General features: G+C 48.7%; 1 protein-coding gene across 1 annotated transcript; it reads right to left on the bottom strand.

Moving 5' to 3' along the window:
* Positions 1-1037: 1037 nt before the first annotated feature.
* On the bottom strand, positions 1038-19846 carry SPIB (Spi-B transcription factor). Its single transcript, XM_077917421.1, has 6 exons — positions 19506-19846; positions 13445-13472; positions 12942-13029; positions 6460-6662; positions 3367-3514; positions 1038-2310 (listed from the first exon to the last, which is right to left on the bottom strand). Exons 1-6 carry the CDS (start codon positions 19526-19528, stop codon positions 2012-2014), a joined length of 789 nt encoding a protein of 262 aa, XP_077773547.1. The 5' UTR covers positions 19529-19846; the 3' UTR covers positions 1038-2011.
* Between the last annotated feature and the right edge of the window lie 5332 nt (positions 19847-25178).

The following is a 25178-nucleotide window of genomic DNA, read 5'->3' as shown; positions in this document are numbered from 1 at the left end:
TAAAGCACATTGTTGTTGTTTAGTTGTTTAGTCGTGTCCGACTCTTCATGACCCCATGGACCAGAGCTCACCAGGCACTCCTGTCTTCCACTGGCTTCACTCAACTGCAGTTTGCCCCTCACAAAGCTACAATTTCCAGTACCCTTAACATTCTAAAGTTCCGAGAATTACCATTTTTGGGTGGGGGCGGGTGGGGAATGTGTGTATGGTGTGTATGCAACGTAAGAGTAGTTCAGCTTTTTCAGTTATTGCCATTTTGCAATGCCTTCAGGGAGCTGTGTGACCCGAGTGAGTGCAGTCACACACACACCCAACATGCACACATTCTATGTTTCCCCTCCCAGCTCATCCTCAGCTGATTTGTACAAATCCGTAGCATGGGGTGGGGGAGAGAATTATTCCCCCACTGCAGTGCTAGCCTGGTCCAAGATGTTCTTCTCCATTCAGCCCAGCAACACAGAGAGAAAGGAAAAGTGCCATCTCTGCTTTTCAGATCAATCTGAAAAGCAGAGAAGACAATATTTCCTCCTCGCTATGGCAGTGCGTTGGGAGGGAGACAGTGACTTCTCTGCCCAACCCGCTGTGTAGATGCTAAGTCTCAGGATATCTCCCAAGGGACAGCGGGAAAAGCTCGTGGTCTTGCAAGGATGCCAAGAAGTCTTTGCACAATCTACTCTGGAGCACTGAAAGCATATCTAAAGACAAGTTAATCCATAAGAATATTTTTGTAGTCTTGCTCTGCAAAAGATCTGGAGTTAGATGTAAGCCGGGATGGAGTGCAATGTTTAAAAAAAGAGTCCCCAAAATAGAATCCGTTACATGCAATGGTGTAGGCTTGAGCGACTAAGGATCTCATTCAAAGCTCGCCTCTGCCATGAGTGTACGCACCAATCCCTAGGGGCCAATGAGGTCCCTTTACCCCCCACCCCATAAAATATTTGAGGGAGCTCACCCCCCTCCAAAGTTGATGGACACTGCCATTCACAGCCTCCCATTCCCCATTGCTCCAGAACAAGGATTTAACGACCCCCTCCAAATTAGCCAAACTCCTTAAAAATTTATTTGCAAATTTTACAATTTATACAGAAGAGATCCATTTAAAAAATAATAATCAGATTTTGTACAAAAACAAACAAACAAACCCTTCAGGAGACTGAAACCCAACCAAACCCCCAGACCTATGGCGTTAAATAAACATCTTGCCTACATATATATATACATATACACACAGACAGAACTCCTGGACAAGAATTTTTGGTTCCTCTGCCCCACCTAAGCAAAGCAATATGCTGCTTCTAGAAATCCCAGCACCTTGCATAAATACTCACAAAAGCTCCTTCTGTTTTAAAACTACCAGTTTTGAACTGCTAGCCAGGGTGGAGGGGGGGGGGAAGAGAGTGACCTCAGTGACACCCCTCTGACCAAACTTTGGCCCCAGCCCAGCAGAGCAAATCCACCAACTCACACAGAGTACCACCACCCACCTGGTTCCTATTTCACAGCGAAGTCCCCCACCACCTCATCAGAAGGCAACCACATGGACCCCTTTGCTCCCCCCGTACTGTGATTAACCTCCCCACACCCTCTTTTTTCCGTACTCCACCAAGGAAAAATATGGACCAGGCCCTGCTGAAAGAGCCCTCCCTCCCAATCAACCCAGGCAAAGCAAATAGCCTCCCAGAATGCTTCGCTCCACCTCTGCTGTATCATACTTTGCCCTCACCCTACCATGACAGTCCAAGCAGCCCGATTTCTGCTAAAGTGCATATCCCCCACCCCTCTGGTGGAAGATCTCGGTGCCTTCACACCTGGCCTCCCTGACTGCAACCTACTGGAGCCCACCCCACCCTGATTTGGGTCTTCCCATCTCTTCCCACCCAGCCTAGATTCTTTCACGCAGTTTGGTTGAAGGCACCAGAAAGCGGGTGGTCTGGAGAAGGCAGAGAATGGAGGTCCAGTCATTATTAATGGCCCCAGGCCCGTATTCTTGCAGCGGGTGGGTGGGTGGAGTTTAGGAGGTGGCCGACTGCGCCAGCAGAGTGGTCCCAAACTGGTAGGTGAGCTTCTTCTTGACCTTGCGAATTTCGCCCGTCTTGCTGTAGTTGCGTAGCGCCCGAGCCATTTTCTGGTAGGTCATCTTCTTGCGGTTGCCCTTCTGCTGTCCCCAGCGATGCGCCAGGAGCTCCTTGTGCTTCGAGGAGAACTGGAAGATCCCTGCATCGCGGTGCACCCACCACACGCATTCCTTCATGTCACCGCGCTCAAGGAGCTCCAGCAGGAACTGGTAGAGGCGCAACTTCCGTCGGGAGCCTGCGGAGGGCGACAGACAAACAAAAATCGTCAGCGCAATGCTCTCCATGCCCAACAACTGGCGTTCAGTGGAGATTAGGAAAATAGCCATCATGCCTATTGAGGGTACCTGAAGGAGCGTCTCCAACCCTGTCGTTCAGCCCAGACACTGAGATCTAGCTCTGAGGGCCTTCTGGCGGTTCCCTCACTGCAAGAAGTGAGGTTACAGGGACCCAGGCACAGGGCCTTCTTGGTAGTGGCACCCACCCTGTAGAATGCCCTCGCATCAGATGTCAAGGAGAGGAATAGCTATAGAACCCTTAGAAGACATCTGAAGCCAGCTGTATAGGGAAGTTTTTAATGTTTATGGTTTTATTATGTTTTTATATGGTATGGTAAAAGTAAAAAGGCGACTATGGGGTTGCGGCACTCATCTCGCTTTCAGGCCGAGGGAGCCAGCGTTTGTCCACAGACAGCTTTCCAGGTCAGATGGCCAGGATGACTAAACCTCTTCTGGGACTACAGAACACCATGAGGGTAACCAGAGCGCACGGAAATGCCGTTTACCTTCCTGCCACAGCGGTACCTATTTATCTACTTGCACTGGCATGCTTTCAAACTGCTACGCTGGCAGGAGCTGGGACAGAGCAACAGGCACTCACCCCATCGTGGGGATTTGAACCGCCAACCTTCTGATTGGCAAGCCAAAGAGGCTCAGTGGTATAGACCACAGTGCCACTCGCATCCCTTTTTGGTATGATAAACATAGTGTTGGCTCCAGGGTTTTGGGGGTGCTCAGACAAGGCACCCTCTATGGGCCCACTTTAGCTGGGAGATCAGAGACTGCAAACTCAAGGACTCTTTCAGGCAAAACACCAGCCTTCTTGGCAGTACCCTATAAGTGGTGGCTCTTTTGGGGGCAGGGGTCAACGCACAACCCCTGGGCAGCAGCATCCTCTCAACTTCACTGATTTACTTCTTGACATACAGTGAGTATTTCTGCATGTGTGTGCAGAAACATACACACAAGATGCATGGTCTTGCTGAGTGCTAAAAACATGGGATGGAGGCACCCACCTGAATCAAAACCAGGTGAGAGATTCTCATCCAAGTCGCTGTCGGAGGACACCTCCAGGTTCCGACTCTCCCCATGGAATTCCTCTTCTTCCGACGAGGGGCTAGGCACTTCCCTGGGAAGAGGGTACTGCTCGTAGGGGAGGTAAATCTGTAGATGTCCATGGGATGGAGGGGTAAAAAAACCACAGCAGTCGTTAGCCAAAGAGGAACGTCCTTGCCCAGGAAGTCAGGACCAAACTACATGTTACACAGGAAGGCCGTGGTGGGATTCCCCTAATGTTCTCATTCATTTAATGTCTATAGTACCCTTCATCCGAAGCTCACAGGGCGGTTTAGAATATAAAAACACAAAAATACACAACACAGTAACAATCAAAAACACTCCCCCCCCCCCACCTGAGCCCTTGGGTGATACAGGAGGACTCCTGATCTAGGCCGGCCAGAGCCCTGGCTGAGTCCTCTCATTAGGGACTAGGAACGTGTGGCTATGTGTTAGGACCAAAATGACACATTACGCAGGAGAACCGTGATAGGATCTTCTTGGTGCTTTGTTTACTTTTTGACAAACAGTAGCAGCAGGGGGGGGAATGGGAGATAGGGCGATTGGGGAGGATAATGCTATCAGTTGCTGCTAGCCAAGATGGCTGTCAGAGGCAGTAATCCTTCTGAATACCAGTTCCTGGTATTCTTAGGAGGGCTGGATGTTTATTGAGATTGGGTCCTGCATCTCAGTTTACCGCAAGCATCTGACTGGCCACCGGGAGAACAGGATACTAGACTATAAAGGAACCACTGGCCTGATCTAGAAGGTTCTTCTTGAATGTTATGATGAGAGGACCTACCAATTTGATCAGAGCAGTGGTGCCTGGGGGGGGGGGGGAGAGTAGTTAATCTTTCCCCTCAGATGCCATTTCCCGCTTATCAAAACCACTCACCCCCATGGCTACAGCTTTGGACTACAGCTACAGAACCCAGATAAGGCAAAACAGATAACCCCTTTTTCTGTTTCAGATTAATCTGGAGCCACATCTACACACCAGTACATTTAAAGCATGCCTATACCGCTTTAAACAGTCTTTTACAGCACCCTCATACCACTTTAACAGCCATGGGGAATCCTGGGAACTGTGGTTTGCTAGAGGTGCTGATCTCGCAGAGTCACAACCCCCAGCAACAAGACCAAACTACAGTTCCCAGGATTCTCCATGGCTGGTAAAGCGGTATGAGAGGGCTATAAATGTGTGGTCTGGGTTAGGGCTGGGCCATAGATCGATATATCGTCCAAAGCCGGTTTGGAAGTCTGCATCGTGCTATCGGTTTCATAATTTTTGATGTGGCAATATATTGTGAATCATGATGTGTGTGTGCGCGCGCACTATGCAAAAAAATCATCATGTGAGGGAAACCGTGAAGCCAGCCAATGCTTCCTCTTGATTCCTGCAGCCTCTGTTAACTCCGTCAGCTCAGCCCTCCACTGCCTAATGCAGGGGGCAGCAAATCCCATGAGCAGGCGCCATCAAAAAATCATGACACTGGAAAAACTGTGAAGCCAGCCATAGTAAAGGTAAAGGGACCCCTGACCATTAGGTCCAGTCGTGACGGACTCTGGGGTTGCAGCGCTCATCTCGCTTTATTGGCCGAGGGAGCCAGCATACAGCTTCCGGGTCATGTGGCCAGCATGACTAAGCCGCTTCTGGCAAACCAGAGTAGCGCATGGAAACACCGTTTACCTTCCCGTCGAAGCAGTACCTATTTATCTACTTGCACTTTGAGGTGCTTTCGAACTGCTAGGTTGGCAGGAGCAGGGACCAAGCAATGGGAGCTCACCCTGTCGCGGGGATTCGAACCGCTGACCTTCTGATTGGCAAGTCCTAGACTCTGTGGTTTAACCCACAGTGCCACCTGCGTCCTTGCCTCTACATAGCTCCATCCTTATTTTAGACATTGTGATATATTAGTATATTTATATATGTTTAACTGGTGATATATCACAATGTTGAAAACTAAATATTGCCCAGCCCTAGTCTGGGTGTTACCAAGAACTCATTGGCACCCTGTTTATGTACAACAGCTACAAGGATGCTGCTTGCCCAGAGCTGGAAAGACAATAAGATACCTACTAGGGCGGACTGGCGGATGAAATTACTGGACTATGCAGACATGGCAAGATTAACTGGGAAAATCAGAAATCAGGAGGATCAAAACTTCAACAGAGAATGGGATAAATATAGATTGTATTTGAAGGACCATTGTAAACACTTGAACTCTTCGGCAGGTTTTAAATAACTCCTGCAATGACTTTGAATACAATGGAGGGTTGTAGATGGATTTATAATATGCAGTTGAAAGAGTTACTTAAAGAACCCACAGCGGGGAGGAAAATATTCATCCCGAAGCTACTTCAACACGAGGTATGACTGTAAAAACTTTAAAATAAAATAAAAAAGAACTCATTGGCACCCAGCAGCACTTTGTCTTACCCACCAAGCTCCAATACCAGATCTGAGAACCCAGGTCTCCTGGCTTCCCAAAACCCACAGACCCATAGCTGTCAACTTACAGATTTGAAAATAAGGGACCAGCAGCCAAAATAAGGGATTTTAGTCAACCAGCTCCCGAGCCAAAGGCAGAAAGCCCAGCCAGCCCAGCAGCCAAATGAAGCCTCAAGTGGTGGTTCCCACAGCGCAGCAACCCGGCAAAGGGGATGCAGCAAGGAAAACCACCGTCACCTCTCCGCTGGGAAGCGCTGAGCAAAGGCAAATCCCCAGGCAACGCAGCCGATTTGATTGGCACAAGGCATGCAAGCTCCACCCCCCAGTCGTTCTTAGACTCCTTATTGGGTGAGCAACGCAGCCAAGCAACACAGTTGGAGCCTCCCTGGCCGGCAGGGAGGGAGGGAGAGGAGCTGCTTCCTTTGAAACCCGGGAAATTTAAGGGACATCATCAATAAGGGACAGCAGCGGGACACGGCGCTGGGATAAGGGAGTTTCCCGCCAAATAAGGGACGGTTGACTGCTATGCACAGACCCCACTCCCTTCCCAGGTCCTGGCTTTCTGTTGCCCCGCCCCAAATGGACTAGGCGCCGCCTTCACCTGGGTGTTGTAGTCTTCCTTGGGTGCGAGGCACATGTTCTGTGTGGGTACCACTCCCTCCTGGCTGTAGACAGAATCCATGGAGAGCTGCGGGTAAGAACTATGCAGGTAGGAGACTTGGACATTCTGCAGCTGGGCCAGCTGCCCCACCTCATAGCCTTCATAGCCAGGCTCCTGCATCTCCAGCCAGTTCATGCAAGACTCTGAAAAGCAAGGGGCCGCGACGTCAGAAAGGAGACCCAAGAGAACAAGCCAACGAGTCAGGAACAGGGAACCTTTCAAAGCCCGGGGGCCACATTCCCTGGGCTCAGCAAGCTTTCAGGGGCCGTATGCTAGTGTTGGGCAAACGCCAGCATCAAATGTGGGTAGGGCAATGGATGTAAACATTGTACAGTAGGCTAGTTTACACGTACACAAACAAGCACTCCTCTAACCCAGGCAAGCGAGAGATATTCTCAGAGGACCTATTCCAGCCAGGCCAAAAAAAACACAAAACACCTGGAATACGGTGTCCAATTCTGGACACTGTAATTTAAGAAGGATGTTGACAAGCTGGAACGTGCGCAGAGGAGGGCAACCAAGACGATCAAGGGTCAAGAAGCCAAGCCTTATGAGGAATGGTTGAAGGAGCTGGGTATGTTTAGCTTGCGAGAAAGGAGACACAATAGCCATCGCCAAATATCTCGACAGCTGTCACGTGGAAGATGGAGCAAGTCTTGTTTTCTCCTGCTCTGGAGGGCAGGACTTTCATTTCATTTATTTTCATTTATTGAACTTATTTACCGCCCTATACCTGGACTTTCTCTTCCAAGGGCTTCACGTTACAGTGGTACCTTGGGTTACAAACGCTTCGGGTTACAGACTCCGCTAACCCAGAAGTAGTATCTCAGGTTAGGAACTTTATTTCAGGATAAGAACAGAAATCACACGGCAGCAGCAGGGAGGCCCCATTAGCTAAAGTGGAGCTTCAGGTTAAGAACAGTTTCAGTTAAGAACAGACCTCCGGAACAAATTAAGTTCTTAACCAGAGGTACCACTGTACTAGAAAGGTGATTCCAACTGCAGTGGTACATCGGGTTAAGAACTTAATTCGTTCTGGAGGTCTGTTCTTAACTGAAACTGTTTGCCTCGGTAGCTTCTCCTCCTCCTGTTTACCCTTCTCTGCTTTGTGAATCCTGGAGCCCTCACTCCCAACATCCACTTGGATCTCTTGGGTATAAGAGCAGGAGGGTTGAGGTTTGCGTTACCCAGCTCAGGCTACAAAGGCTTTTCTTCTGTGTGCAAATGCCTCAAGCCATCGATTTTGCATAGGGAACAGCAGGTACATACAGTACCGAAATTTCTCCTCTCCCCATTAGAGGGCAGAGTTTTTGAAACCAATATCTAGACCCTATCTCCAAAGAGATAGAGATAGAGATTCACTTCTCTGAATGTGAATTCTTATCCAATCAAAATGCCATACAAAAGGGAAAGATATTAGAAGGCTTAGGAGAGCCCCAGGGTTTGTAGAATACATTTGGGGCTGTATTACCTTGAAGAAATAGAACAGAGAAGGAAAGGCAAGGAGTAGAGGCCAAAGCCTTGGGAGAAGACGTACCTTGTCGAAAGCTATTTATTTTTTAGAAAAATGCTGCATTAGAGGGGGCAGAGCAGCAAGCAAAAGAGGGACCTGAAACAGCATAGTGCAATGTTTGGGACGCAATCCTAATCCCATTAACCAGGGAATAAAAACCCCATTTAATTTACTAGGATTTTCCGTGGCACTGTGGGTTAAACCACAGACTTGCTGATCAGAAGGTTGGCGGTTCGAATCCCCGCGACGGGGTGAGCTCCCGTTGTTCGGTCCTGCCAACCTAGCAATTCGAAAGCACGTCAAAGTGCAAGTAGTTAAATAGGTACCGCTCCGGTGGGAAGGTAAACGGCGTTTCTGTGCGCTGCTCTGGTTCGCCAGAAGCGGCTTCGTCATGCTGGCCACATGACCCGGAAGCTGTACGCTGGCTCCCTCGGCCAATAAAGCGAGATGAGCACCGCGACCCCAGAGTCAGCCACGACTGGACCTAATGGTCAGGGGTCCCTTTACCTTTACCTTCAAGTAAACATGGGTAGAATTGCTCTGTTAGCCGTGATGAAAGTATCATCTACCTAAAATACTTATGTCTCACTTTATATAGCCCAAACAGGTTCTGAAAAGCGGCATAACAAAAGAGTCTCGAAATAAAATTGCACTAAAGACGGATGTGACAGCTGTACTTCAAAGTTGGCAGGATGAAGCCCCACCATCCATTGCTGAGTAGTCTGAAGATCTTACTCCCCCTTTCTGCAGTTGAACGTATATCTTATCATTGTCAGTCTACATTAGATCTCTATTTGGGGACACACGCACACATTTTTGTTGCAGGATGGAATATTCTTAACGTGAGCCAATGCTGTTTCATAGAATCACAGAACTGTAGAGTTGGAAGAGATCTTGAGGATCATCTAGTTCTTTCTGGGTTATGCCAACAATAAAAAATAGGGGGAGGAGAAGATGGGAATGAGATGGAGCCAGGATTTTGCAGGCAGCATTCCCTGCCCTCATCCTCAGTCTTCCCTAGTGTCATCGCAGAAAGCAGCTTCCCAACAAAATCCTCTTCTGAGGTGAGGGAGTGGGGCTGAACTAAGAGAATGATAGAAGGCAAAATAAAAGAGAGATAAAGAAGGAGCCAAAGAGCGAAGGGTTTGAAAAAAAACAAAAAGGAAGAGTAGCAGATTAAACCCGGATCAGATAAGAGAACGGAAGCCTTAGAAAATGGTGTGGAGGATGAGCAGAAAATGGTAGCAAGTCAAACTGGGAGAGAATATTTATTTATTATTACAGCTATATTCCTCCAAAGAGCTCAAGGTGGCTGGGCTCAAAGTCACCCAGCAGGCTTCATTGCTGAGCGTAAATTCTCCCAGGTCCGAGTCCAGCACTCTAGCCGCTACTATTAAAAAAAAGACAATCAGCCAGTGCCACCGCAGAAGAAAGGGACAAGAAGAAAAGAATGGGATTTAGCAATCGGCAAGATTTGGGAATGGCAAGTTACTTTTTGCCTTTTCCTCAAGGACTTCCTCTCCCCATATGAAGTGACCTGAACCCCGCAATCATGATTTGGGGCCTGTCTTTGTGTACCTCCTCTGCGAGAGGTCCGGAAGGTGGCAACCCAAGAATGGGGCCTTTTCCACATTGGCTCCCTATTTGTGAAATGCTCTCCCCAGCGAGGCAAACCTGGCACCTTCATTACATATTTTTAGGCGCCAGGGGAATACATTTCTCGATAACCACACCTTTGACTGATGAAACAGTCCACGGCCTTTTAAATGTTATTGTGGTGGTGGTGGGGATATCGGTTCATTTTTGTTTGTTTGTGTTCTCATTTTGTACTTTTATGTTGTGATCTTTGGATGAAGGGCAATCTAGACATTTAATTATAATTAATAATAACACATTTCTGGAGCAGGGGCCGGCAGGGTGGAGCGGGGTGGGATGGAGAACTGTCATTTTTACATTTTGCAGTAGCTTGAACAGAAAAAGGAAGGTTCGGGGGAAGGAAAGACTGAATGCGAGCCCCCAGCATGAGAGAAAAGGAGAGTGAGGAATAACTATTTTCTGGACAAATGAAGCTTAAGATAACGAGAGGGCATCTAGTCAGAAATGGTAGTGAGATTAGAAAAGGAAGGTGTAGAGCTGCAGGCCGGCAGCATAAAACAAGTACACTGTGGGCGTATTTGCCCCTTAAGACGGGCAAGACTAAAGGAAGTCCTAGGGCATGGCTGGGAGGCAAGCGATGAGGCCAAATGGCCTGAAGCTAAAGCAAGTCTAAGCCTGGTCAACGCCTGGAGCAGAGACTAAGTTGTGTGTTAACTTTGAATCCCATAAGAGAAGAAAGGCAAAGTAAATAATAAAAAAAACCCATAGGGGTATGTGTGCGGAAAACCACAGAGACACATTCTGGAGCAGTTTGATCGCTTCAGTCCACTCTCTGCTTTTGGAAAAGATCTTGCAAGTTCGCTCCCTGTATGGGACATATTCCTGCATCGCAGGGAGTCGGACTTGATGATCCTCCCAACGCTCCAATTCTGCGGCACCATATATTTATTCCTCAGGCTGCATTTATATGCCTCGCCTTCTAACCCAAGGAGCTCAAAGCGGCGTAAATGGTTCTCGCTCCCTCCTGGCGCAAGCCCAACAACAACCCTGCGAGGTAGTGACTGGCTCAAGGGCATCCAGTGACCAGGGCCGTCTTACCCATAGGCACTAGGGGTGCGGGGCACCCAGGCGCCAGGCCGAGAGTCCGGGGCCCGAGAGTTGAGTCAGGGAAGAGCCCGTCGGTCGGAGAGCAGTGGCAAGCTCTTCTGCTGTGGGTAGCTCTGCGCTGCGAGTTCGGGGGCAACCGAGCCAGTGAGACGCTGAGGCGGCTGGTCGGTTCCACCCTCCTGCGTGCCTGGGACTGGCCAACCTGAGGGGGGGGTGGATCTTTGCACCCCGTGCAGCATATGCTTAAGACAGCCCTGCCAGTGAGCTCCGTAGCCAAGTGGGAATTTGAGCCCTGGCCTCCCCAGGCCCTAGTCCTGGCACTCTTAAGAACCCGACACACTGGCTCACTTATGCAGAGGCCAGGGACGGATTGGTATGTGGAGGGTGTTGTTAGAAAGGCGGAAGGGTTCAGCCCAAACACTGAGATCCAGCTCCGAGGGCCTTCTGGCAGTTCCCTCCCTGCGAGAAGTGAGGTTACAGGGAGCCAGGCAGAGGGCCTTCTCGGTAGTGGCACCCGCCCTGTGGAATGGCTTCCCAATCAGATGACAAGGAGATGACCTTTAGAAGACATCTGAAGGCACCTGTGTATGGGGAAGTTTTTAATGCTTAATGTTTTATTATGTTTTGTATGTGCTGGAAGCTGCCCAGAGTGGCTGTTGCAACAAATAATAAAATTATTATTACTATACTATTATTATTATTATTATTATTATTATTATTATTATGCACTGCTGAGCAGGAGTGGGAAGGCCCATCAAACTAGCCAGGCTGTGAGCTTCTTGGGTGAAAGGCAGAATAAAAAACCAAACAAAGAATGCATACTGATAAGCTGCCATATAATAATAATAATAATAATAATAATAATAATAATAATAATAATAATAATTTATTATTTGTACCCCGCCCATCTGGCTGGGCCTCCCCAGCCACTCTGGGCGGCTTCCAACAAAGATAAAAAATACACTGAAATGTCACATATTAAAAACTTCACTGAACAGGGCTGTCTTCAGATGTCTTCTGAATGTCAGGTAGTTGTTTATCGCTTTGACATCTGATGGGAGGGCGTTCCACAGGGCGGGCGCCACTACCGAGAAGGCCCTCTACACACCAGCTCTGCCTTGCCACCCAATGCAGCAAAACTACACTGCAGATGTGGCAGGGAGCAGATGCTGGGTGGGCAGTCGATCTCTGGATTATAATAATTTTATTATGTATACCCTGCCCATCTGGCTGGGTTGCCCATTAAGGGTACACCAGAATAGATTGGCAACTTGGTGCCAGAGATCAAAAGTGGCAGGCCAGCCCCAGATTGGATTATCCTGATCTTCAGGCAACTTCCAGCGAGTCTACAAAGCCCAAACACAGTATCTCTCTCTCTGCAAATAATACAGAGTGCCTATCTGTGGCAGGCTCCCACCAAGGCCTCTATAGATGCAAGCACATCCCAGAAATCAGATGGCAGCCACTGATTAAATGCAGATTGCGCAAGCGAGCGGGGCAGGTGGGGAGGGGGGAGGAAGAGAGAGAGAGAGAGACTCGTCTGTTCTAAACAGGAAAGCCATGCATGACTCTTCTGCAGGCCGCCTTAACGGCTAGGCAAAAGAGGGTCACATGCAAATCGGCGAGCGAGAGAACAAGAACTTACATTTGTTCATTCAGTATGTAGAGGAAGGGTAGTCAACCTGGTGCCCTCACAACGCAGGGACTCCCTGTTCCCATCAACATGGTCCATGTTGTAGCCACGCGATATATAATATGCCTCCTACAATTAGTTTGCATGCGGCTGTGCGCACACCATACATTTAAAGCAATCCCCAAATAATTCTGAGAACTGTAGTTTGTAAGGGTGCTGGGAATTGTAGTTCTGCGAGAAGTAAACTACAGTTCTTCCCAGGATTCTTGAAGCTGGGGGCGTGGGCGTCATGTGCTTTAAATGTATACTGTGTGTGCAACCCTGGTCTCCAATAATAATAATAATAATAATAATAATAATAATAATAATAATGGCTTTTTTTCAGCCAGAGTTCAGCTCCAGTACCTCTCAGGTAAGAGAACAAGGGAGAAGTTCATGGTGAGCTTCAGCACCTCCTTTTCTAGAAAAATAACACTGATGATAATAATAATTTATGACTTATACCCCGCCCATCAGTTCGAGTTGCCCCAGCCGTTCTGAGCAGCCACTCCCCAGCACAAAGACATGCCTTACCTGGGGAGCTCTCAGGGTCTGCAAGGCAGGAAGCAAACGTGGGTTCTTGCTTGCAAGAGTCCAGGTCATAGATGCAGCCGCTGGGAAACTGGGAAGACGACAGACAGGCCTGTGAGCAACATTAAAACCCCTTCACTTCACACCCTCAAATGCAACAAGGAGCTAGGAAGACTCCCAGTCTCTAAATCCACCCCGGTCTGCTTCCACTAAGAAAACGAAACGAAAGCCTGTGGTTAAGAGCACATGCGAATGGCCCCAGGTTCAGCACCCCAGTATCTCTAGGTAGGGCTGGGAATTCCCCCTGTTTGGAACCCTGGAAAGCTGCTGCCAGCCAGTGTCGGCCATATGAGCTAGATGAGCCAATGGTCCGACTCAGTGCAAAGCCGTTTCTTACATTTCCATCTTGGCTTCTGAGCTACACAGCTCTCAACAACATCCCACTTTGAAATCCTCTTCTCTCACTCAGACCAGTAAAATGCAAGGATTCTGGGCCACATACTTACCATATAGCCATACTGGGACCCCTCGAACCTGCCAAGATAGAAGGCAAATTGGTTAGCAGATTTTATCATAATCATCATTATTAACAGACACGTTTACAGCACCATCCTACATATTCTACCAATAGAAACTGTTGGTCAAGATTTGAGTGACAGCCCTAGTCGCTACTAAACTAGCAATTAAACCAATTAAGGCTTGCTGTTCTGCCAGTTACTAATTATCTGAGTGCCACTTATTCCTTGCAAAGGGATTTATTATATTTATCAGGTTTGAATCTTTCCTCCCACAGAAGAGGAAAGAAACAAGGAAGCATTGTTCCCATTTTACAGACGGAGGCAGGTATATTGAGGTTTGGGGCTGCTTGGTCAAATTGCACTGCACATTATTTTTCTTGAAAATGCATAATCATTTCTTCAGGGATATGTTCCCAATAATTCATACACCCTCAAAAAGAGGGCACCTACACAGTAAAGCTCAGGAACCTGGAGGGGGTGGGGAAGCTTGTAGAGCCGGTGTGGGAAACTCCAAATGTTGCTGAACTACAACTCCTATCAGCAAGGAAGGTCAATGGCCAGGGATGATGGGAGTTGTAGTTTAGCAAGAGCTCCCCAGATATGGTCTAGACCTACCCTGTCACACCAAAATTGAGACTCAGGTCAGAGCAGGGAACTGAGTGTGCGTGTGTGAATCATAAGCGCTCCTGTCAATAGACAGGTGGGGAACCTGTGGCCCCTAATCAGAGGTCATGTTGCCTAGGGCTGATGTACTATACAGTGGTACCTTGGGTTAAGTACTTAATTCGTTCCAGAGGTCCGTTCTTCACCTGAAACTGTTCTTAACCTGAAGCACCACTTTAGCTAATGGGACCTCCTGCTGCCGCCGCGCCATCGGAGCACAATTTCTGTTCTCATCCTGAAGCAAAGTTCTTAACCCGAGGTACTATTTCTGGGTTAGCGGTGTCTGTAACCTGAAGCGTATGTAACGTGAAGTGTATGTAACCCGAGGTACCACTGTACAGGTTTGCCATCCCTACAACCCACAATGTTGAGTACCCAAATGTTAACTAAGCCAAAACAACTTCCCTTCTTTGAGCATCTAGGACAGGGGTGACCAACTCCCAAGAGACTGCGATCTACTACAGAGTTAAAAACTGGCAGAGATCTACCTCCTTTTTGGGGGTTCAGGTCAAAGTTGTTGATTTTTTTCTAGGGGAGCCAGTGATCTACCAGCTGGACGTGCCTGATCTCGGAGACAGAAAACTGAGGCTTCACAGCAGATGTGACACAAATGTGGATCTCTCTCGTAGCCAAATGCACTGCCTTGGCCACTGGAAATTTCTCTTTGGCATGTCCTGTTTTGTTCAGGAGCCACGCCTGATAACACTGTGGAAACCAGGTGTGTGTGTATGTGTGTAAATAGTGATATTTCCTGGAATACATCTGAAAGCACAACACTTGTGTGGGTCCAAGTCTCAGAGCCCAAAGGTAAAAGCCTCAACAGTTCCCATTAAATCATACCTATATTCTCAGTTGGGACCGAGGTGGCGCTGTGGGTAAAAGCCTCAGCGCCTAGGGCTTGCCAATCGAAAGGTTGGCAGTTCGAATCCCTGCGGCGGGGTGCGCTCCCGTCGTTCGGTCCCAGCGCCTGCCAACCAAGTTCGAAAGCACCCCCGGGTGCAAGTAGATAAATAGGGACCGCTTACTGGCGGGAAGGTAAACGGCGTTTCTGTGTGCTGCGCTGGCTCGCCAGATGCAGCTTTGTCACGCTGGCCACGTGACCCGGAAGTGTCTGTGGACAGCGCTGGCTCCCGGCCTCTTGAGTGAGATGGGCGCACAACCCCAGAGTCTGTCAAGACTGGCCCGTACGGGCAGGGGTACCTTTACCTTTACCTATATTCTCAGTTTGTGCAGCAGCCTAAATGTTGGCCTTGGGCCCAGTTTCAAACCCCTGATTGCGAAACCCCCCAAAATATTGTTACCTGCCCCAGAGATATGTTGGGCTTCTCTGGCTTAATGATAACCCGTATCCTGTGCCAAGTACCCAGAAGGCCTCATATCCTCTTCACTACACTGCGCTAGGGACAGAGATCCCGACACACGCTATGCATTTTTCTAGCTGTGTGTGTTAAGCCAAAGTCAAATGCATCTAGAAGGGCAGCCTTGGAACAAGTCACCCTCTCTCAGCATCAGTTTGCGCCATAAATCTGCAAAATGGGCGTAGTAAGTGACCTGCCTCGTTGGGCCACTTTTGGAGGATTTGTCAAAAAGCGCTTTTGGGAGCCCTGAAAGTACTAGAGAAACAAAAATGCCAAGTGATAAAAGTCAGACCTCTTCAAAACGTCTCTGATGGGAAACAGAGATACACAGCAAGAGAGGGAGGGGACTTTAGAAAAAGATTAAAAAGGGAAACAGACGGGGAGGGGAGGACAGATAAAGGGAGATCACAGTCAGAGGTTAAACTGGCAAATACAGCGAAGGCAAGACGTGTCAGGCAACTTACTTTCATGCAGCACACATTTAAAGTCCCCCCTCACACACACCCCAGAAAAAAAAAGAATCCTAGGAATTTTAGTTTTAAGCACGTAAGAAATTTGCACATCTCTGAATTGTGTGGTGCTGTTCTCCAACCACACACCCTCCAACGTTTCTCTAATGAAAATAGGGAAGTCCCATTCCATAATGATAATTTTACTTATTTATACCCCACACATCTTAGTGGGTTGCCCCAGCCAGTCTGGGCAGCTTCCAACAGAAATATATGTTGTTTTCCAGGGACAGTCCCAGATTTGCAGAAGCCGTCCCGGTTTCTGATTTGATCCCGGCATGTCCCGCTTTTCCTTGGGACTGTCCCTATTTTCATCAGATAAATGTTGGACGGTGTGGAGTTAGGCAACCACCGAACCAAGGAGATAAGTAACTTGACAACTTTTGGAATACATCTGAAGGCAGCCCTGTAGAGGCAAGTTTTTAAAATGTTTGTGTGTACAGGATTTGAGCACAAGAGCATCTTCCCCTCTCTCCTGCGGTGCCTAGCAACTGCTATTCAGAAGCATTATAGACATCATGGCCTTATCTTCCATGAAGGGCGTTCAGGTTTTGAAGCTCTGTGAGGGGCAAATTAATGTCATGGAAAAGCAGCCCATTGTTATTTATTTGTACTATTATTTTTTTCCTACTTCCAGAGAAAAGGTGGGGGGTTTTCTGCCTCAGGTGCCAAAATAGCTCCGCTGGCCTTTCTGCACCTTGAATCACAGAGCGTGGGTGGGTGGAGACCATTTCCTGTTCTACCTCAAGCGGCAAAATGTCTTGGGCCAGCGCCGGAGAAAGTGGTGGCGGACATGTCGGCGGAAATGGGGTATTACTGGTTATGGAGAAATGGGACAGAGGTAGGATAAAATATACCCGATGGGGAAATCGGGGCGATAGGCGCCTACCCCTTGTGTAATTCAATTGCTGCAGCAAGAGGAAGACCCTAAACAAGAAATAAACAGGGTTTATTTACCTTGAGGGGCTCTCTACAGTGGTACCTCGGGTTACATACGCTTCAGGTTACAGACTCCGCTAACCCAGAAATATTACCTCGGGTTAAGAACTTTGTTTCAGGATGAGAACAGAAATCATGCGACAGCAGCGGGAGGCCCCATTAGCTTAAGTGCTGCTTCAGGTTAAGAACAGTTTCAGGTTAAGAACAGACCTCTGGAACAAATTAAGTACAGTGGTACCTCGGGTTAAGTACTTCATTCGTTCCAGAGGTCTGTTCTTAACCTGAAACTGTTCTTAACCTGAAGCACCACTTTAGCTAATGGGGCCTCCTGCTGCTGCCGCACTGCCGGAGCCCGATTTCTGTTCTTATCCTGAAGCAAAGTTCTTAACCTGAAGCACTATTTCTGGGTTAGCGGAGTGTGTAACCTGAAGCGTATGTAACCTGAGGTACCACTGTAATGGGAAGGCACGTTGTCCCTCTCAGTTATTTCACAGGGTGCTTAAAAACAGATCAGTTTTTGGTGGCCCATAGGAAGCTGCTGCCTTATACTGAGTGAGACCCGTTTGCTCCATTTATACCAGTATTGTCTACACTGACTGGCAGCCACTCTCCGGGGTTTCAGGCCGGATTCGCTCCCGGGGCTGATGGGGATTGAACCCTGGGACCTTTGGCAGACCCCTGTCTTTCCAGACCTCCGATTCCCAGCGAAGAAGAACCAATTGTTAAACCACTCTGAAAATTGTAGGTCTGCAATTCTCAGAACCCTTGACAAACTACAGTTCCCAGAATTCTCTGAGGGAAGCCATGGCTGTTTGTAAAGGGGTCTCGGTGGCACTTTAAAACAAATGGGGTCAATGTGGGCCAAAGTTGGCAGGTATTAAAACTGGCTCAATCAATGCTGAGGGCAGGAGGGCTGTGGATGATACTGTATACCCGACATTTGGGATGGAAAAAGCTGGACAAGGAAACTCCACACCCTCCCCTCATACAAGGCGCCACCCCAACCCGCCTCACAGTCACACTCTTGTGAGCCGAGGAAATATTCAAATCTAGCTTTCCCCACCTCAGCATTTGCATAACAGGCAAGAGGAGGGGAAGGAAAGTGAGAGGAGAAAGTTGAGGTTGGGGTGCGCTTGGGGTGGGGCGTTCAAAAGCACCCAATATTAGATTGCAAGTAAATTGGGGCGGAAAGGGGCTGCTAAATTTGGAGTGGGGTCTCCGTATTTAAAGTGTAAAGTCTCTGAGCCTTTTCACTGTTGCAAAAAATAAAATTAATGGTGGAATTCAGCAGCTGAAGTTTTGCCCAGCATGGTGGGAAAAGTTATACCAGAGAACTTTTCTCCTTACAGCAAGTCCTGCCTTGCAAAGGAGCCCCGTTTGAAAATGTTGGCGGCAACCTGCCTTAAGAGACAAGCAGCAGCCCTAAATACTGGCGTTTCCAGGAACATTCCAGGCATAAGGCACGGATCCTGTCCACAAAGTGACCAAGGAAAAAGCCCCCACAGCGTAAAAAATTGACACACACACTTCCCACTGCGTGTTCTTTCTCCTCCCGTCCCCTATTTTTTTGCAACTATTAGAGAGACCATGTGGTGAGTCGTACTGGGCTTAGGCAGGAGACGTCCTGGGTTCAGATCCCAAGTTAGAGAATCATCGAATTGTTAAGAGGTGGAAGGGACCCGAGGGTCATCTAGTCCAACCCACTGCAATGCAGCAATCTTTTGCCCAACGTGAGGCTCGAACTCAAAACCCTGAGATGAGCAGTCTCATGCTAACACTGACCAAGCTATCCCAACTATCCCATTAACCTTATTGGGTGAAAAAAGCTAACACTATGCCTCAGCTTCCTCGCAGGGCTGTTGTGTGGAGAAGGAGAAAAAGGTTATGGAGTGCCCTGAAGTCCTAGGTGGAAGGGTGGGATCCAAGCGTAACAATAATATGAAGTGATAGCAGCCTGGCTGTCTTTATACAAAACTGCTCCCCCAGCCCAGAAACACTAGAAATCCAAAATTCTGGCTCTTGAGCCTTTTTTGTGGACTCGCAACGTGTGCGCTTGATGCAGTTAGTTTTTAGTTAGCTCTGTTTTGAGGTCCGTTCTCGGCTTTAACAAAATCGTTGTTCCTATTCAGAGAATTCCGGGGTCCCAACAGGCACCCCGCTTCCCCGGGCCGATTTCCCTCCCGGAAAGAACCCAGGAGTTCGGGAACGCAGCCAACCTGCCCCGACCTTACAGGAGTCCTCTGCTCCTCTCGGGCGCGCCTCCCTCCACCCCTTGTACGAGCCTCGGGGCAAAGACTTTTTGTCCAACTTTCGCAGCCGGCAAGCAACCACTGATAGGAGAAGCGAGTTGGGAGAAGAGGAGCAACTCCCAGACCCAGGGATCCAAGTTTTAAAAATGAAACAACGCCCCATCTCCAAATGCGGGAGGCAAATGGGTGCTTTGGGAAAAAATACTCTGCACATGCTCGGAGACCACTTTAAAGAATTAAGAACAAAAAAACCAGGGCAGATGATGCCATATATTTGTGTGTGCGCCCCTCTCTCCATAATCGAAAACACTTTAACCCCCGGTTCACTCACTGCGCGTAGTCTACGTCCAGCATCCTCAGTCCGCCACGATCGCTGCGGAGGCCACCGATCCTAAACTCTCCGTCTCCGTCTGCCGATTGCAACTTGGCGGGGGGTGGGAATTATATAGCATCTCGCGGGCGGCGGCGGAGGGAGTGATCTCACAACCGCGAAATTCCCCCCGATGGGCGTGGCCGGCCCGGGACTCTTACGCAATGTGAGGTTTCCAGTCCGGTGCGAGGAAAGGGGCGCGAGCGAGGGAGGGAGGGGAGGAGGAGGAAGGAGAGAGAGAGAGGGAGGCTGGGCTGGCAGCGAAGAGGGCACGCGCTTCCCCCTGCGCGATCCTTGCCCAGCAAAAGATTACGAAGCACATTAGTGCATTTTTTTTCCGCCACCCATTAAAAAAATCGTGTGCGCGCCCCCAGGGATTTGCTGACCCATTGCTGTTTTTAGACCAATCTGACGATTTGTACTTTCTGTGTGTTGCATTTCGTGTTTTACTGGATTTTTAAGCAACGGTTGGTATAACTTTATACTGATGTTGCAAATTGTGTGCCTACGGGGTTTTTTTTGGGGGGGGTAAGGTTTATGTATTTCATTTTATAATGTGTTATAAAACATAGAGAACCATTATAGCAACAGAGGAAAATTAAAAGTGGAGGGGGTGGACCCCAAAACTGATAATGTGTTGAAATAACAAAGGGCAAGTAATGGCTGTTGGTGTTATCAAGTATCTTTCCTGATTAGCCGGGATTGTGACGGGGGAGGTCTTGAAAAAGATGGTTCCACTGTATATGTCAAAAAGCCTATTAAAAGTGCCTGGAGGTTCTAGTAAAGGTAAAGGTAACCCTGACCGTTAGGTCCAGTCGCGGGCGACTCTTGGGTTGCGCGCTCATCTCGCTTTAAAGGCCAAGGGAGCCAGTGTTTGTCTGCAGACAGTTTTTCCGGGTCATGTGGCCAGCATGACTAAGCCGCTTCTGGCAAACCAGAGCAGCGCACGGAAACGCCATTTACCTTCCTGCTGGAGCAGTACCTATTTATCTACTTGCACTGGCGTGCTTTCGAACTGCTAGGTGGGCAGGAGCTGGGACCTAACAACGGGAGCTCACCCCGTCGTGGGGATTCGAACCGCTGACCTTCTGGTTGGCAAGTCCTAGGCTCAGTGGTTTAGACCACAGCGCCACCCGTGTCCCTGCCTGGAGGTTCTAGCCCTTGTCAAAATCCTATATATACTCTTTAGAGTTTTTGGGGCAGCGCATAAATACTAAAATAAAATTAAATAAGCTCCCCCAGCTGGGCAGTGAAGTTCACACGGAAAGATGCCCCCAGTCAAATATCCCAAGTATGCTTCTTGCTGTGCAACAGCTGGTCAAGGACTGGGTGCAGACCATCAACACTATTCATAAACACGCCTTACTTCAAGAAATAATTTGCCAGCGATTTCAGCGGCGCTTGCTCCCAGAGTTCAGTGGGCCATACACCTGTCAGCAATCGTGCTGCAGCATTCTGCACTGACTGCAGCTTCTGGATCAAGCGTGAGGGGAGTCCCGCAAAGAGCACATTGCAGTAATCCAGTCTTGAAGTAACCAATGCACGACACTACTGTGGGAAGGCTTTTCAGGTCCAGGAACGGCTGCAGCTGCCAAACCAGCCGCAGTTGGTAACAGGCACTTTTTGCCACTGAGGCTACCTGAGTCTCCAGCGACAGAGCTGGATTCAGAAGCAATTCCAAACTGCATACCTGCTCCTTCAGGAGGAGTGCAGCACAATTCAGCAGTGCTGGGTTACCAAATAGGCAGAGTAGCCGCCGGCCTATGGGCCTTTTAGGGGCCCCGCGACAACAGATCAAAACAATATTGATTTGATCTTGAAATAAAATTGCAAAAACATATCAAGGAGATCATTTGCAAGATAGGCCCCTTCCGAGATTTCGACTTCCTTGGGTCCTTCACAGGGTTTAATCCAGCACTGCCATCCAGGGTTGGCAACTGACCAATTTCTCGGACATGGGAGCTACTCACCCACAGTGCCAGGATTCAACCTTAGCTTGTTTTTCGCCATCCATTTGACCACTTCATCCAGGCAACAGCCTAGGGACTGCACAGCCTCTCCTCATTCGGATGTTATGGAGAAATAGAACCGATTGTTCCTTTTTGGTTTTCACGGCTTGTTGTTACCGTTGTTTAGTAATAATGGTGGTCGCTTTTTCAAACTGTGAGCCGCGTTGAGACTTTTAGTAGGAAGACAGGGTAAATCTTCGTGGGTGGGGGGGGGCAATTAACTTTAACTAGCAAACTCTGCTTCTTTTAAAGAATGTCTGGTGTGTGGTCAACTGACCCAATGCCACCAAAGTGACTTTGCATCAGCTGCCAAGGGGGCAGGGAAGCATAAAAGCTGAAATGTACTTGCATTTTCTGTCTTGTGTCATCCTGTGGGTTTCACATACAGTGGTACCTCTGGTTACGTACTTAATTCGTTCCGGAGGTCCGTTCTTAACCTGAAACTGTTCTTAACCTGAGACACCACTTTAGCTAATGGGGCCTCCCGCTGTTGCTGTGCCGCCGGAGCACGATTTCTGTTCTCATCCTGAAGCAAAGTTCTTAACCCGAGGTACTATTTCTGGGTTAGCGGAGTCTGTAACCTGAAGCATATGTAACCTGAAGCGTATGTAACCAGAGGTACCACTGTACTGCACATGCGGGAAAGCAGAAAAAAGCAAAGGAACTCTTGCTCACTAAGCGACAAAACTGTTAACCTGAGCCAAGGGTGGAAGGGAAACCCACGCCTAAGGATAAAGCTTTATGCAACGAAGCAAGAAAGTTTATGTCGCCACGAATCTGCTCTCTTTAACCTGCTACCGGACTCGCAAAACCTTCTAATGGGTAGGCAAAGGAGCTTTGCAAAATTCACTGAGCACCACCAGTGGAGAGTTCGGCTTCCACTGTGGAGGCAGCACAGAATCCCAGAATTGGAAGGGTGCAAGGATCATCTGCAGGGATATGCAGCCGGCAATCTTGCCGTTATCAGCACCACGCTCTGATCAACCGTGCTATCCAGTCAGAGTATGTGCCCGAATTCCAGTTTCTGGAAACCGGAGAGAACCATTGCACTGAGGATCTGCTTGTGGGATCTGTTCGGCCACTGTAAAAACAGATGCTGGACTAGATGGGCTGCTGGCCTGACCCGGCAGAGCTCTTCCCTTGTGGGTACAACCTGGCACCATTCTGCGCCCTCCCCACCTCATGAGGGATGCTCACATGAGTGGCTAGGGAGTCATGACTTGCGAAAGAATCTGGAAGATTGCTTATCTCCTTAAGACACCTTTCCTCATTATCTCCGCTGCCCTAACTCCTCCATCTGGATTGGGGGAGGGCCCTGACTCAATAGAGAATAGGGGGAAAGTGTGGGGGGGAGGAGAGCCTGCACCAGCCCCAATTTACTGCCTCCTTTAATCTCTCCCCTCCCCACTCCTTGCTCAAGTTTCTAACTAACTGGTGACATCCCATCTTCAAGGGAGTAGGGCAGGAAGATGTTACCACCAGCCACCAGCTGCGGTCAGGCCAAGTTATAAGGAAGGGTCAAAGGTCACTGCCGGAAGCCCCAGTTACTAGCTGAAGTGTGCAACACGGCATTTCATCACATTTTTCATGCCCTGTGAAGCCACCTTCCTTGCTACAACCCTGCAAGCCTGAGACCCGGTTGGTCCACCCATAAAGGACACCGGGTGACCTTGAGCCAGTTGCCAGCTCCCAGCCTGAACTACCTGGCAGGGGTGTGGAGGATTAAGCAGGCAGAGAACACCCCATGCATGCACCCCTAATTCAACGGCGGACCTGGGGGTCTCAAATTTCAGCGGCACCCTGTGTGACGCCAACATTTGGCGCCCGTCTCTCCTGCTCCATTGTTTTTTTTCTTTTTAGCAAAGGGAAGAAAACCTTTTATTTTCATTTATTCACCCTTCTCCTGCTGCTTTCTAAATAACAGAATTGCAGAGGTGGCAGGGACCGCGAGTCATCTAGTCCAACCCTCTGCATTGCAGGAAACTTTCGCCCAACATGGGGCTCAAATCTACGACCCTGAGGTTAAGAATCTCATGCTCCACCAACTGAGCTACACATTATGGTTGTGGTGTCCCCAGGGCTCCGCAGGCAGTGTGACCGAACCGGTCGTGCTCCCCTAAATCCGCCTCTGCCCGATTCTCTTGGAGGAAGGGTAGGATAAAAATTAATGATTTTACAGCTAGGAAATTGAAGCTGAGAGGAAGGCAACTGGGTGTGGGGAGGGGAGGACTGTAGGTCAGCAGCTGAAGACATACTTTGCTGACCTTTGGTCCTCCAGATGTTGCTTCCATCAGGCCTGGCCACTGGCTATGCTCACTGGGGCTGATGAGAGTTGTTGTGTAGAAACATCTGGAGGACCAAAGCTTCCCCACTCCCAAGTTAGAAGAAGAGGGGAGAAGCAGGTACAATTGCCTGAGACTCTGGACTGCTATCCTCAGCTTCAGTATACAGTGGTACCTCAGGTTAAGTACTTAATTCGTTCCGAAGGTCCGTACTTAACCTGAAACTGTTCTTAACCTGAAGCACCACTTTAGCTAATGGGGCCTCCTGCTGCTGCCACGCCGCCGGAGCACGATTTTGGTTCTCATCCTCAAGCAAAGTTCTTAACCTGAAGCACTATTTCTGGGTTAGCGGAGTCTGTAACCTGAAACGTATGTAACCTGAAGCATATGTAACCTGAAGCGTATGTAACCCGAGGTACCACTGTACAGTATTGGGCTAGAATAAACAGACTGACCTGTTAGAACAGAGCTTCTTCCTATCTTCCAACTTGCCCCAGAACGACACGTCCTGGCTAAGCTGGGATTTGAAGCCTGGCATTCCTGCGCGCTTAAAAACAAAAAAGCAACTCTCTAGCCACCTGAGTTAACTGCTTTTATTCGCATTATTTTGGTCGCACACTAAGGTTGACTGCAACCACCTGGTCATGGAGTGCAAGCGGGCAACACCATGCACTCAGCCGGCGCTAAATAAATGTTTAGGAGTAATTTATGGTCCTCCTTATCTCGTTTGGCGAATGACCGTGGCGGTGGAGGAGGAGCGGATCATGAGAACTGGGATGTGCAGAACATGGCAAGGGCAACGCTATGTGCCATCTCGAAATGCCATCAGGAGATTGCCTTTGATGCTCAAATTTCCATGTTTACCCCTCATCATATAAGACAATAAAGTTGCAAGCACAAATCTGATTTCATCCTGCTAGGGCATGGAAAGTGGGAGAGGGCCATTGCCCTCTTGTTTTGCTTGTGGGCTTCTCACAAGTCTCTGACCGCTGTGGGAAACTAGATAGGTCTTTTGCATGATGCAGAAGGACCCCTTTTACGTTTGCTTGTTGAATGCATGCTGATCATAGAATTGTAGAGTCAGAGGGGACCACCAGGGTCATCTAGTCCAACCCTCTGCAATGCAGGAACCTTTTACTAATGCGAGGCTCAAACCCATCACCCTCAGATTAAGAGTCTCAGGTAAAGTTCTCCTAGGAATAAAACAAAAGCAAACCCCAAAACGTTAATGCAACACCTGGCAATAGAGGTCAGTGGTGCCACCTTTATAGCTTCCGTATGGCAGGTGTTTCTTGAGCCTAGTGGTCCCTGCAGTCACCTGCTCCTAAAACACATCTAATTAC

Source organism: Podarcis muralis, chromosome 13, assembly GCF_964188315.1.
Source record: "Podarcis muralis chromosome 13, rPodMur119.hap1.1, whole genome shotgun sequence".
In the NCBI taxonomy this organism is placed as follows: Eukaryota; Metazoa; Chordata; class Lepidosauria; order Squamata; family Lacertidae; genus Podarcis; species Podarcis muralis.
Note: the sequence above shows the minus strand (reverse complement) of the source record. Positions and strands in the feature narration are given on the sequence as shown.

Bases quoted from the DNA above. Each gene is read 5' to 3' on its own strand.
- SPIB (XM_077917421.1), bottom strand. From the start codon at position 19,528: ATGCTGGACGTAGACTACGCGCA. The intron at 13,030-13,444 runs GTAAGTATGTGG...TCGTCTTCCCAG, and splicing joins GGTCCCAGTATGGCTATATG to TTTCCCAGCGGCTGCATCTA. The intron at 3,515-6,459 runs GTGAAGGCGGCG...GGACATCTACAG, and splicing joins AGGAAGACTACAACACCCAG to ATTTACCTCCCCTACGAGCA.